This window comes from Capra hircus, chromosome 22 (assembly GCF_001704415.2).
Source record: "Capra hircus breed San Clemente chromosome 22, ASM170441v1, whole genome shotgun sequence".
Lineage (NCBI taxonomy): Eukaryota > Metazoa > Chordata > Mammalia > Artiodactyla > Bovidae > Capra > Capra hircus.
Window position 1 is genome coordinate 39780344 of NC_030829.1, and position 10233 is coordinate 39790576.

The window sequence follows — 10233 nt, forward strand, 5'->3', positions numbered from 1 at the left end:
CGAGGCGGCCGAGTCCGACGGGCGGAGGTGGCGGGAGCCTGACAAGCGGCTCGGGGGCGCCCCCTGAGGTCCAGCGGCGTCGCGGCACTTTCGGAAACCCCAAAGCCGACGTCTCCGGCTCTGACATTTTAACTTTGGTTGCAAAGCCTGCCGCTGCACCCTCTCCGGCGGCACTCTTCCAAACCACAACCCTCCTTCCCCGGGCACCGCTGCCCTTTCCCTTTTAGACACCCTTTGACTCCCGGACTACGGAATGGGCTCTTTGTTTACCTCGCAGCGAGGGCAGGCATAGGAAATGTGGAAGATGAAAACTGTCCCAGCTCGAAACAGGCGGCATCACTGGCGGTCCAATTTTGGATTTTAGGCTTCCTCAGACATCAGGAAAAAGAAAAATCCCGCCTGGCCCACTGACTGTACACGCGAGTGTAAAGTAAACGCCAGAAGTGTAATCAGAAATTCCTTGTATTTCGCAAGGCTGCTAGGCTGCTCTCTGGCTGCTTCCCACTGCCCCCATTTAAGCGTGACCCTTACAAAGCTAAACCCCAGTGTGTGTGCGCCTGAGTCCACTCTGCCGGCAAGTCCAAAGCAAAGAAGAATCTAGAAGGGGCAAATGGTTAACACAAATGCTGAGGAGTGGTGGAGGGAATGTTTAGGAGTAAATGTCAAAACCGCCACCAGCCCCCGGTGGAGGCAGGAGCCTGGTGGACAAACTCAGGCCTCGGGTCGAGTGTGGACACACGTCCTGGCTCCGCATCCGAGCTGGGATTCAGGACGGTGGCAGGAGTTCTGTGCGGTTCCAGGGACAGGAGGATGCGCAAAGGGAAAAGCGGGGTGCCGAAACAAGACCATGCTTTGCCTCTCTGCCCCTCGAGGCACCCACTTGCCTGCAAAGGGGACCCTCGCCGCCAATCCCCGAGAGCAAGCAAGAGCGCCCGCACCCTGCTCCAGGGCGCACGACGCAGCTGGGGGACCCGCTGCACCAAAATCTGCGCTCGGGCCACCAGGGGACAGGCGGCTGTGACCAGCGGGAGCATAAACACGGGAGGACACGTTCCTTTTTTCTGGATAACCCCCACCTCTGAATATCCAGGAGCTGGTGGATGAAAAGGCAGAAAAACGGGGGCTTCCTTGTCTTTAGGAGAGCAAAGGATTAAAAATGAATGGTCCCCTTCTTCCCACCCTTTCCCCGACTAGGAGAGGGGACGTGGCCTCCACCAGGGAGAGGAGGGTCGGACAGATTGAAGGGAGCTCGAGGCTGCAGCCTGGTGTAAAGGGGGCTGCAAGAGGGAAGAGGGAGGCAGCTGGCCTCTGCCCTCCCCTAGCAGAAAGAAGGCGGGTCGGCCGATGGAGGGCTGGAAGTGGAGGATCGCCCAGCCGCACACCCTGTGTGTGGTGATTTATTATCTTCATCAGTGGTCAACAGTGTTCCTATCTTAACCCGACCAGAAAGGTGAGGGTGTGGGTCCGCCAGCTGCTAACAGCCTGCAAAAAGGCAAAGATGCAGGTAGGCAGGGCGCGAGACAGAAAAAAAATCCGCCCGGGAGCGAACAGCAACCCAGCCGCCGACCCGCGCCCGCCCCCCACCCGAGCAGCCCAGCCAAGCAAAGGGGGCCGCGGGCCCGGGATGGGGGAGTCACGGATCTCCCTAAACCTCCTGCTCCCTGCTCTCCCACCGCGCCCAGGTCCCCGAGCCAGGAAGGTTCCCTCGCGCCGGCACCGAAGCGCAGCCCGCGCCCCAGCCCCGAGCTGAGGTCGTCCCTGACCCCCGAGACCCGAACGCAGGTTGCTCCCGACATCCCCAATCCTCCACGGCCAGCCTCGAGCTTCCACTCCACGAACATCAGCCCCTCCAAAGAGTCGCGGAGCAACAAATCCAATCCCCCCTTCTGAGCTCCTTCAATCCTCGCCTGAGCGGGGAACGCACCCAGGGCCCCCACAAACCCACAGAGGCATCCTCCCCATGGCCCCACTGTCCCCAACAGCCTCAGAGCTCTAGCTCTCCTGCACAGCGGCGGAGCAGCGGAACGAGTCTTCTCCCGACTCCGGATCCCCCAGGCCCCCAAAGCCGAGCGAGAAATAGACCCCTGCGGCTCCCGTTCCTCTCCCCGGCCAGCTCTTTGCTTCCACCCTCCCCAACCACAAGCCTCCCTAAATTACGCCGCCAGAGTCAGCGGAGCGGATCCCTCTCTCCTCCCCGGGCGCTCGACCCCCACTTAACCCTCTCCGGGGTCCCCAGGACGGGCGCCTGAGCTCCATGCCCCGGCTGCAACTCCGCTTCCCCCTCGCGCGCTGGCCAGGGCCGCGTCCCCTCGGCGGTCAGCACTCACCGGGGAAACACACGACATAATGGAGCACGGAACTGGTGATTTTCAGGAACAAAATCCACCAACACGGTTCCAGTAACCTCCGCATGTCCGAAAACGCACATCGAAAAGAGGAAGGCAGGGGGGGGGGGGTAAACTTGTTGAATAAGTTCTTGCCTCGGTGTGAGCCTCCGCTAAGCCCCGGCTCTTCGCCTGCTCGCCTGCTTTACGGAGCCCCCGCGCTCGGCGGCCCGAGTCCCCCTCTGGAATCTGGGAAGCCGGCGAGCGCCCCCCGGAAAATCTCAAAAAGTGGCCGAGAACGCGGAGCCACGCTGGGGACGATCCTCGGCGGAGAAGGGCTGCTTTATGTTCAAAAAGGAGCGAGTCGAGCGGGCAGGGCGAGGAGTCGGCGGGCGGCGGCGATGCCCGGAGCCCCGGGCAGGCAGAGACCGCCGGTGGCGGCGGCGAGTAGCCGAAGATCCCCAACTTGAGTCGGCAGCGGAGCCCGAGAGCCGGCGGGCGGCGGCGGGGCTGAGCGCGGCGCGGCGTCTCCGGGCTTCAGGCAGGCAGCTCCTTCCAGGGCCCCGGGAAGGAAGGAGGCATGTTTGCAAGCGGGGAAGGGGAGGGTAGAGGCGGGGGGAGAGCGAAGAGCCCCCAAAATAGAACAGCCGGAGGAAACCGAGGAAAACACAAAGGCTCTCAGAGGGGCGCAAGGGCGAGGGCGCCTTCAGTCCATGCTCCTGAAAGTTGTGGCTCTGGCGCGAGCTGGGGAGGATCGCGGAGCGCGGGGCTGGAAACTAGCCATGCCTCCATACAGGAAGTAACATGTGAGCATGGATCCTGGCAGAGACTTTAAAGCCGGCGAGCGAGCGAGCAGGGGACGCGCGGCGGCGGCGGCGGCGCGCGAGCAGTGGGCGCGCGGCGACCGCGGGGACGCGCAGCCGGGCTGCCGGTCGCGCGTGCGCGCGCCGCGAGCTCTTAAAGCTGCAGCGCGGGGCTCCCGCCTCGGGCGTCCCACAGCTAGGTTCTCCCCGCGCGCTGCTGAGCCGGCCGGGGCAGTTTCGGGACCGGGGACCCGCTCTGGTCGGGTCTCGGAGAGAGGGAGGAGGGCGACTGCTTTCGCGGGCTGGCGAGTCTTTGCTTTTTTCCCGTCTTTCGAGCTCTTAAAGACGCCACTGTTTGAGCGGGCTTGGCTCGGTCTCCCCCCGCCCCCGTCTGCGTTGCTCTCGTATGGCGAGAGTCGGGGGGACCCCGGCTCGGGTCTGAGGAGAGGAAGGGGCGGCCGGCTGCGTTTATAAGGCGGCAAGGTTTCATGCTGGGTTTCTTCGCCCTGCCAGCGCCACGGCGGGGCGCGCCCTGCTCGTCCCCTGCTCGCGCCCCCAGCCCGATGAATTCCCCGCCAGGAAACAAAGCCGAGCGGCCTTTGCACTCCGGCTCCGCTTTGCGATTTAATTTTTTTCCCCCCTTTTCGGCTTCCATTGGCCTTGTTCCCGGCTGGGGAGGGGTGGGGGAGGGGAGGAATACCGATCCTAGGCTTGCAAGATCCAGCCCTTTCGAGTCCCACGCCCCCTTTCCCCACGGCACGGCTGATCAGTGGCCGAGATTTCCCAACTCGCCCCTCCACGGGAGGAGGGAAGGTTCCCGCACTCCAGCCTGGTGGCGGGGAGGCCGCAGGAAGTGCGCCTCTTACCCCTCGCTGGGTGAAAGCTGCGCCCCGGGGCTGGACCGATTTCCTGGCAGCTACGCGGGGAGCGGCAACCTCTTTAGCAATCGTGGAGAGGCGTCCGAGGGAAATGGGAGAACAGGGCTTATCTGTAATGAGTTTTGTCCTTTAGTTCGTGGAGAGAAAGATCTTTATCGCTTAGACTTCTAAGCGCCCTATTTTCCCCTCTTAACGCCGGTGCTAAAGTGGGGGAGGCGGGCTTTTGATTAAACGTGTAACTGAGCCAAAGTAATTAGCCATTTGTAATTTTTGCCTAATTTTTCTGCCTCTGTTTAAACGCCATCTAGACTTGTTTTTAACTTGCCCCTGCTGCTTCAGCCCACCCCGCAGGGTCCCCCACCCACCCAAACAGCCCAGCCGGATGCTCGGTTTTCAAATGTACAGATGTTCCAGAGCCTCCCCCAAGATGTTATTAGGGAAGCAGCACTTTCACACCCACACTTCCAGAAGAAAAACCTTTGAAAAGTTGCATTTGGGATTACGAACTAATAAAAGCCAGGAAGTTCTCGGGGAGGGCCCGCGCTCTATCTTTAGCAAAACGGGGGTGAACACTCTCCCCCAGGGTGGAGAATCAGTCGTTTGTTTGCTTTGGCATTTGGTCCTTCCTGGTTTTGTTCGAATCCGACTCCCCCGTAAATGCTCGGAGAGGGTCAGTTTTCTTGGGAGTGTTGTATTTAAGGGATGTCCATTGGTTAGTAGGAGTTTTCAGAGAGGTGCATAGGACCCCTGCGTGTCTGACTAGCTCGTTAAAAACTGAGTGATAAAATGGGGAAATCTCTGGAATTTGAATCAGGACAGAACACCTGAATAGACATACCCAAGTGACTTTCCTCTGCAAAATAACAATAAAAACTGCCGGTTGTGGAATGCTTACTATCTACCAGCTACTGTGCTAAATTCTTTCTCTAAATTGTTCATTCTATAAATTCATTGAGCAATTACTGAGGAAGGGAAGGGGACACACCCATGAACAAAAAGAGGAGGCCCATGACCTGTGTGGACCTTCCAAAGTAAGGATTCACTCCCTCACAACCCTACAACAGTTCTTAACAGCAGTAAGAATTATTCTCCCCATTGTAGACAAGGAACCATGCACAGGGGAGTAAAATAACAGATCCCCAGCTGCTGCTGCTGCTGCTGCTAAGTCGCTTCAGTCGTGTCTGACGCTGTGTGACCCCATAGATGGCAGCCCACCAGGCTCCCCTGTCCCTGGGGTTCTCCAGGCAAGAACACTGGAGTGGGTTGCCATTTACTTTTCCAGTGCATGAAAGTGAAAAGTAAAAGTGAATTCGCTCAGTCGTGTCTGACTCTTAGGGACCTCAGGGACTACAGCCTAACAAACAGGCCCCTCAGTTCATGGGATTTTCCAGGCAAGAGTACTGGAGTGGGTCACCATTGCCTTCTCTGCTAGGGAGAAGCAAAGCTAAGATATTCAGGTCTGTCTGCCTCCATAGATGTGAAAAGGCAAAGAAATGATGGTTTGAGAAGACACTGAAATGTGGGATGAGGAGGAATGACTCTGGAGTAGGGAAAACTTCCCATGGGTTTGGAGAGTGAATTACCACTACTGTTACAATCTAGAAGGCCCACAATGAAAATTAACATTTAATTAGGTCAGGGCTGATGCCTATGGTGGCCCTAGGATGAAGTATACCAAAAAGTGCTCTTAGAAGCACCAGCCCACAACCCAGGCCCCATCAGTTTCCATAATAAAATAGAATGTTACAGGCATACCACATGAGAAGCCTTTTCATTCATTCTACAACTACACACCAGATATTCTATCAAGTGTTAGCGGCACAAAATGACAGGCAGTGGATCTGACAATAGTCTCACCTGCTGATTACGGCCCCCTCCCCCCAGGTGATGATAGGGGCTGCATCACACAGTGAGCACTCCAGGATGGTTGGTGTGAAGGATCCTGTGAGTGCCAACAAAGGTGTGAACAGCCCTGGGAGTGCTTATCTACCCCATGTGAAAATAAGGCTGCAGAGAGAAGGTGCTGGTTTGGGTAATAAATTATTCCCAAACTTAGTGGCTTAAAACAATCTAGCATCCATTTATTATCTCACAGCTCTGTAGATCAGAAGCTGGGCCACAGCGTAACTGGGTGCCTCTGTTCCAGGTCTCCCTAGGCTAAAATCAAGATGTTGGCCAGGGGTTCTCTTCTGGAGCTCAGGATCCTCTTCGAAACTCATTAACATTATTTACAGATTTCAGTTTCTTGCTTTCATTTTATGACGTGAGTTGTTTAGAGGTCCCTATTTTCTTGCTGGCTGTTGGCTAGAAGTATGTCTCAGCCAGAAGCTGCATTCTGGTCCCAGCCACATGGCCCCCTAACAATGTAATATCTTACCTGTTTAAAACCAACAGGACAATAAAGAAAAGACAGCGTCTTTAATAAGTGGTGCTGGGAAAACTAGACAGCTGCATGTGAAAGAATGAAATTAGAACACTCCCTAATACCAAACCCCAAAATAAAATGGATCAAACACCGGAATTTAAAACACTATATATAAACCTCCTACAGGAAAACATAGGCAGGATACCCTTTGACATAAATCGCAGCAAAATATTTTTTGACCCACCTCCTGGAGAAATTAAAATAAAAATAATCAAATGGGGCCTAATTAAACTTTAAAGCTTTTGTGCGGTAAAGGAAACCATAAACAAAATGAGACGACAACCCTCATAATGGGAGAAAATATTTGCAAATGAAGCGACTGATAGAGGATTAATCTCCAAAATGTACAGACAGCTCATGCAGCTCAATATCAAAAAAGCAAACAACCCAATCAAAAAATGGGTGAAAGACCTAAATAGACATTTCTTCGAAGATGTTCAGATGACCAACCAACGCATGAAAAGATGACCAACTAAATACATCAAAAGATGCTCAACTAACCAATTTGCATTAGAAATGGAAATCAAAACTACAATGAGGTATCACCTCACACCTGTCAGAACTAGTTAAAAAATCTACAAACAATAAATGCTGGAAAGGGTGTGGAGAAAAAGGAACCCTCTTGCACTGTTGGTGAAAATGTAAATTGATACAGCCACTATTGAGAACCATATGGAGGTTCCTTTAAAAAATTGAAAACAGAATTAGTATTTGTTGCTGTTGTTTACTCCTGTCAAACTCTTTGTGACCTAATTAAGGAGTGACTATCCTTTCACAGTCACAGGTCTCACCCATATAAGAAGATGATTATATACCAAGGGTAAGAATCTTGAGGATCATCTTAGAATTCTTCCTATCACAGTGCTGTTGATCTCTTTTGAGTATTGCATCTTCAGTCACCAAGTTGTGTCCAACTCTTTGCGACCCCACAGACTGTAACTTTCCAAGCTCCTCTGTCCATGGGATTTTCCAGGCAAGCATACTGGAGTGCGTTGCCATTTCCTCCTCCAAGTGATCCTCCTGACCCAGGGATCGAATCCTCATCTCTTGTGTCTTCTGCCTTGGCAGCTGGATTCTTTACCACCGGAGCACTTGGAAAGCCCCTGTTTTGAGTACAGACTGATAGTTAAAGGCAACAGCTCCCAAGCCGGTCTGTTTGGGTTCTAATGCTTACATCTGCTTGACTATGGGCAACTTAACCACTTAACTTTTCATCACTTGAGTGCCTCAGTTTCCTCATGTGTCAACAGGGAATAATAACTACACCTACACTTAAATCGAGAAGATTAGAAGGAGTTAAACAGAACAAAGTAATTAGAGCAGTGCCAGGTTCCTAATAAGCAATTAATAAACATAAACTATTACTGTTATCTTCTTAATAAGCTTTAAAAATAGGAGTGAACATTTGTTATTTTTTTACCTGCTCAGCTCCCATTTCTTTTCTTCTAAAAAATGCATTCTAGCTTCCTTTGTGCTAATCTCCTATATGGTCTTGGGAAGCCTGATCCCTTCTTCCCCCCATCTCTACCCTCTGCCTCTCTACCTCACTGGCTCACGTCACCTGTCCCAGCTTGACTGTTTAGACCATCTCAACCTTCTGGCCTGACAGACTTAGATATGGCTACGTGTTTCTACCTGGTCCAATGAAAGTCAAATTTCCTCCTGGGTTTATCCAAGCTGGATGAACTTCAGCCTCGAGAAGCAAGGAGGCTTGAGAAGAACCTGCTTGGGGTGAAGCTGACACACAGAGGGAAGTGGGGTGGGGTGTGGGAGTGCTAGGGGCCAACAAACCTCTGATATCATCACTTGTGTCTTTGGGTTAATCTTACTTAAACCCAGGTCAGATGCTGGACTTTTCAGTTTCTTAAGCTGCTAAATTCATTTTATTCTTTTTACCTGTTTAATTTGGGTTTTTATTCAATTGGAACTAAAAAGTTGAAACCTGGGAGTCATGGCGAAAGATTAGTGAAATATCCACATTTTATATTTTTTTAATAAAGAAAGAAGCAGGAGCTCTTAGAATTAAGTAATTTACCTGAGGTGATTGAGATAGTAAACAACAGAAGACTCGAGCTTCTGACACCCAACCTATAGTAGCAATCATGTCTTTCTTGTGTAAAAAAAATCAGTCCAAAATTTAGTCACTTGAAACAATAGCCATTCTGTTGGTTCTTGATTCTGTAGGCCAGTAATTTGGGCTGAGCTCAGCTAGGCAGCTCTGCTAGTTTTGTCTGAGGTCACACATGCAGCTATGGCACCAGCTTCCAGAGGCTCAACTAGGTCTGCACAGGACAAGATAGCCTCAATCACATGCCTGCCAACTGGTGGTGGCTGTTGGCTGAGGCCCCTCAGATCTCAGCCAATGACTTACTTCTTCAGTAACCTCTCTCAGACTTATTCACACAGAACTCTCGGGCCAGTGGGACAGAAGGTGGAAGCTGCAAGGCATCTTGAGATCTAGACTTAGCAGTGGCATTACATCACTTCCACAGCATTTTTTTTTTTAATATTTATTTAGTTGGCTGTGCTGGGTCTTACTTGCCGTATGAGGAATTTAATTCCCTGTCCAGGGATTGAACCTAGGCTCCCCGCATTGGGAGCGCAGAGTCTTAGCCACTGGACCACTAGGGAAATCCCTTCCAGAGCATTTTGTTGGTTAAAGCAAGTCTAAAAGCCCAGATGCAGGGGAAGGTGGAAACAGGCCCTAGTCCTTGAGGGGAGTAGGCTTCCCAGGTGGCACAGTGGCCAAGAATCTGCCTGCCAATGCAGGAGACATAGGAGATGGGGGTTCGACCCCTGAGTTGGGAAGATCCCCTGGAGAAGGGAATGACTACCCAATCCAGTATTCTTGCCTGGTAAATCCCATGGCCAGAGGAGCCTGGCGGGCTACAGTCCATGGGGTCCCAAAGAGTCGCACATGACTGAGCAACAGCAACAGATAGGTGCAGAGGGAAAATGATGTGCAAACACATGGGAAGAAGATGGCCAGGTGACTGGAGGGAGGCATCTACAAGCTGAGGAACACCAAGGATTGATGGCAAATACCAGAAACCAGGAAGAGGTAAGAAAGATTTCCCCTCCATGCTTCAGAGGGAGCATGGCCCTGCCGAAACTTTGATTGGACTCCAAGCCTCCTGAACTTTGAGACAATACATTTGTGTTGTTTTAAGCAACCCAATTTGTGGTACTTTGTTACAGCAACTCTAAACAGAGCCCTTAAATGATTTTCATGTGTAGACAAATCACAGTTGTGACCATATTTTCCACCTCACAAATGAATGTTTGCAAAACTATACAGAAAACCTTTTCTAGTCATTCTGACTTTGCATTTTGAGGCGATGTTTTATTTAAGGAGAAAAGAAATTTAGACTTAGCATAACTGCTTATTCTGAAAAACTTGACAAAGAAAAACCTCAAAGTCCTCTAATAATAATGATATCCATTATTATATAAAAGTCTATATCCAGCTGCCTAAGCAGAATAAACAAGTAATGGGGCTAGTTTAATATACTATTTCAGAAGTCAGATTCATACTAACAGCAAACATGACTGATGAGGCTCTTTTTTTTTTAATGAGTAGGAAGCCTAAAACAAGTCAATTGGAGCCAAGAAAGGAAGTTATCAATTTGACAGTGCTTGCAAACTCAAGACTTTGGGTTAGACTGGATGCATGGGCTCCAGTGATGCCTCCATGCACCTGCTTAAGATCTCTTGGTTCTGCTTTCCCTTACTTTGATTTCCTTAACTGGCTCCTGTGACTCCTGTTCTCAAAAAAGGATCTTCCCCAGTGTCAATATTGATTC

General features: G+C 51.5%; 1 protein-coding gene across 3 annotated transcripts in view; it reads right to left on the reverse strand.

The window, feature by feature from the left end:
- Positions 1 to 3190, reverse strand: part of PTPRG (protein tyrosine phosphatase, receptor type G) — a 772648-nt gene extending 769458 nt beyond the window's left edge. For all 3 annotated transcript variants that reach the window (XM_018066932.1, XM_018066935.1, XM_018066931.1), the window contains exon 1: positions 2328 to 3190. In XM_018066932.1, the coding sequence (XP_017922421.1) occupies positions 2328 to 2412 (85 nt within the window). In that variant the 5' untranslated portion in view covers positions 2413 to 3190. The remainder of the gene's footprint in view (positions 1 to 2327) is intronic.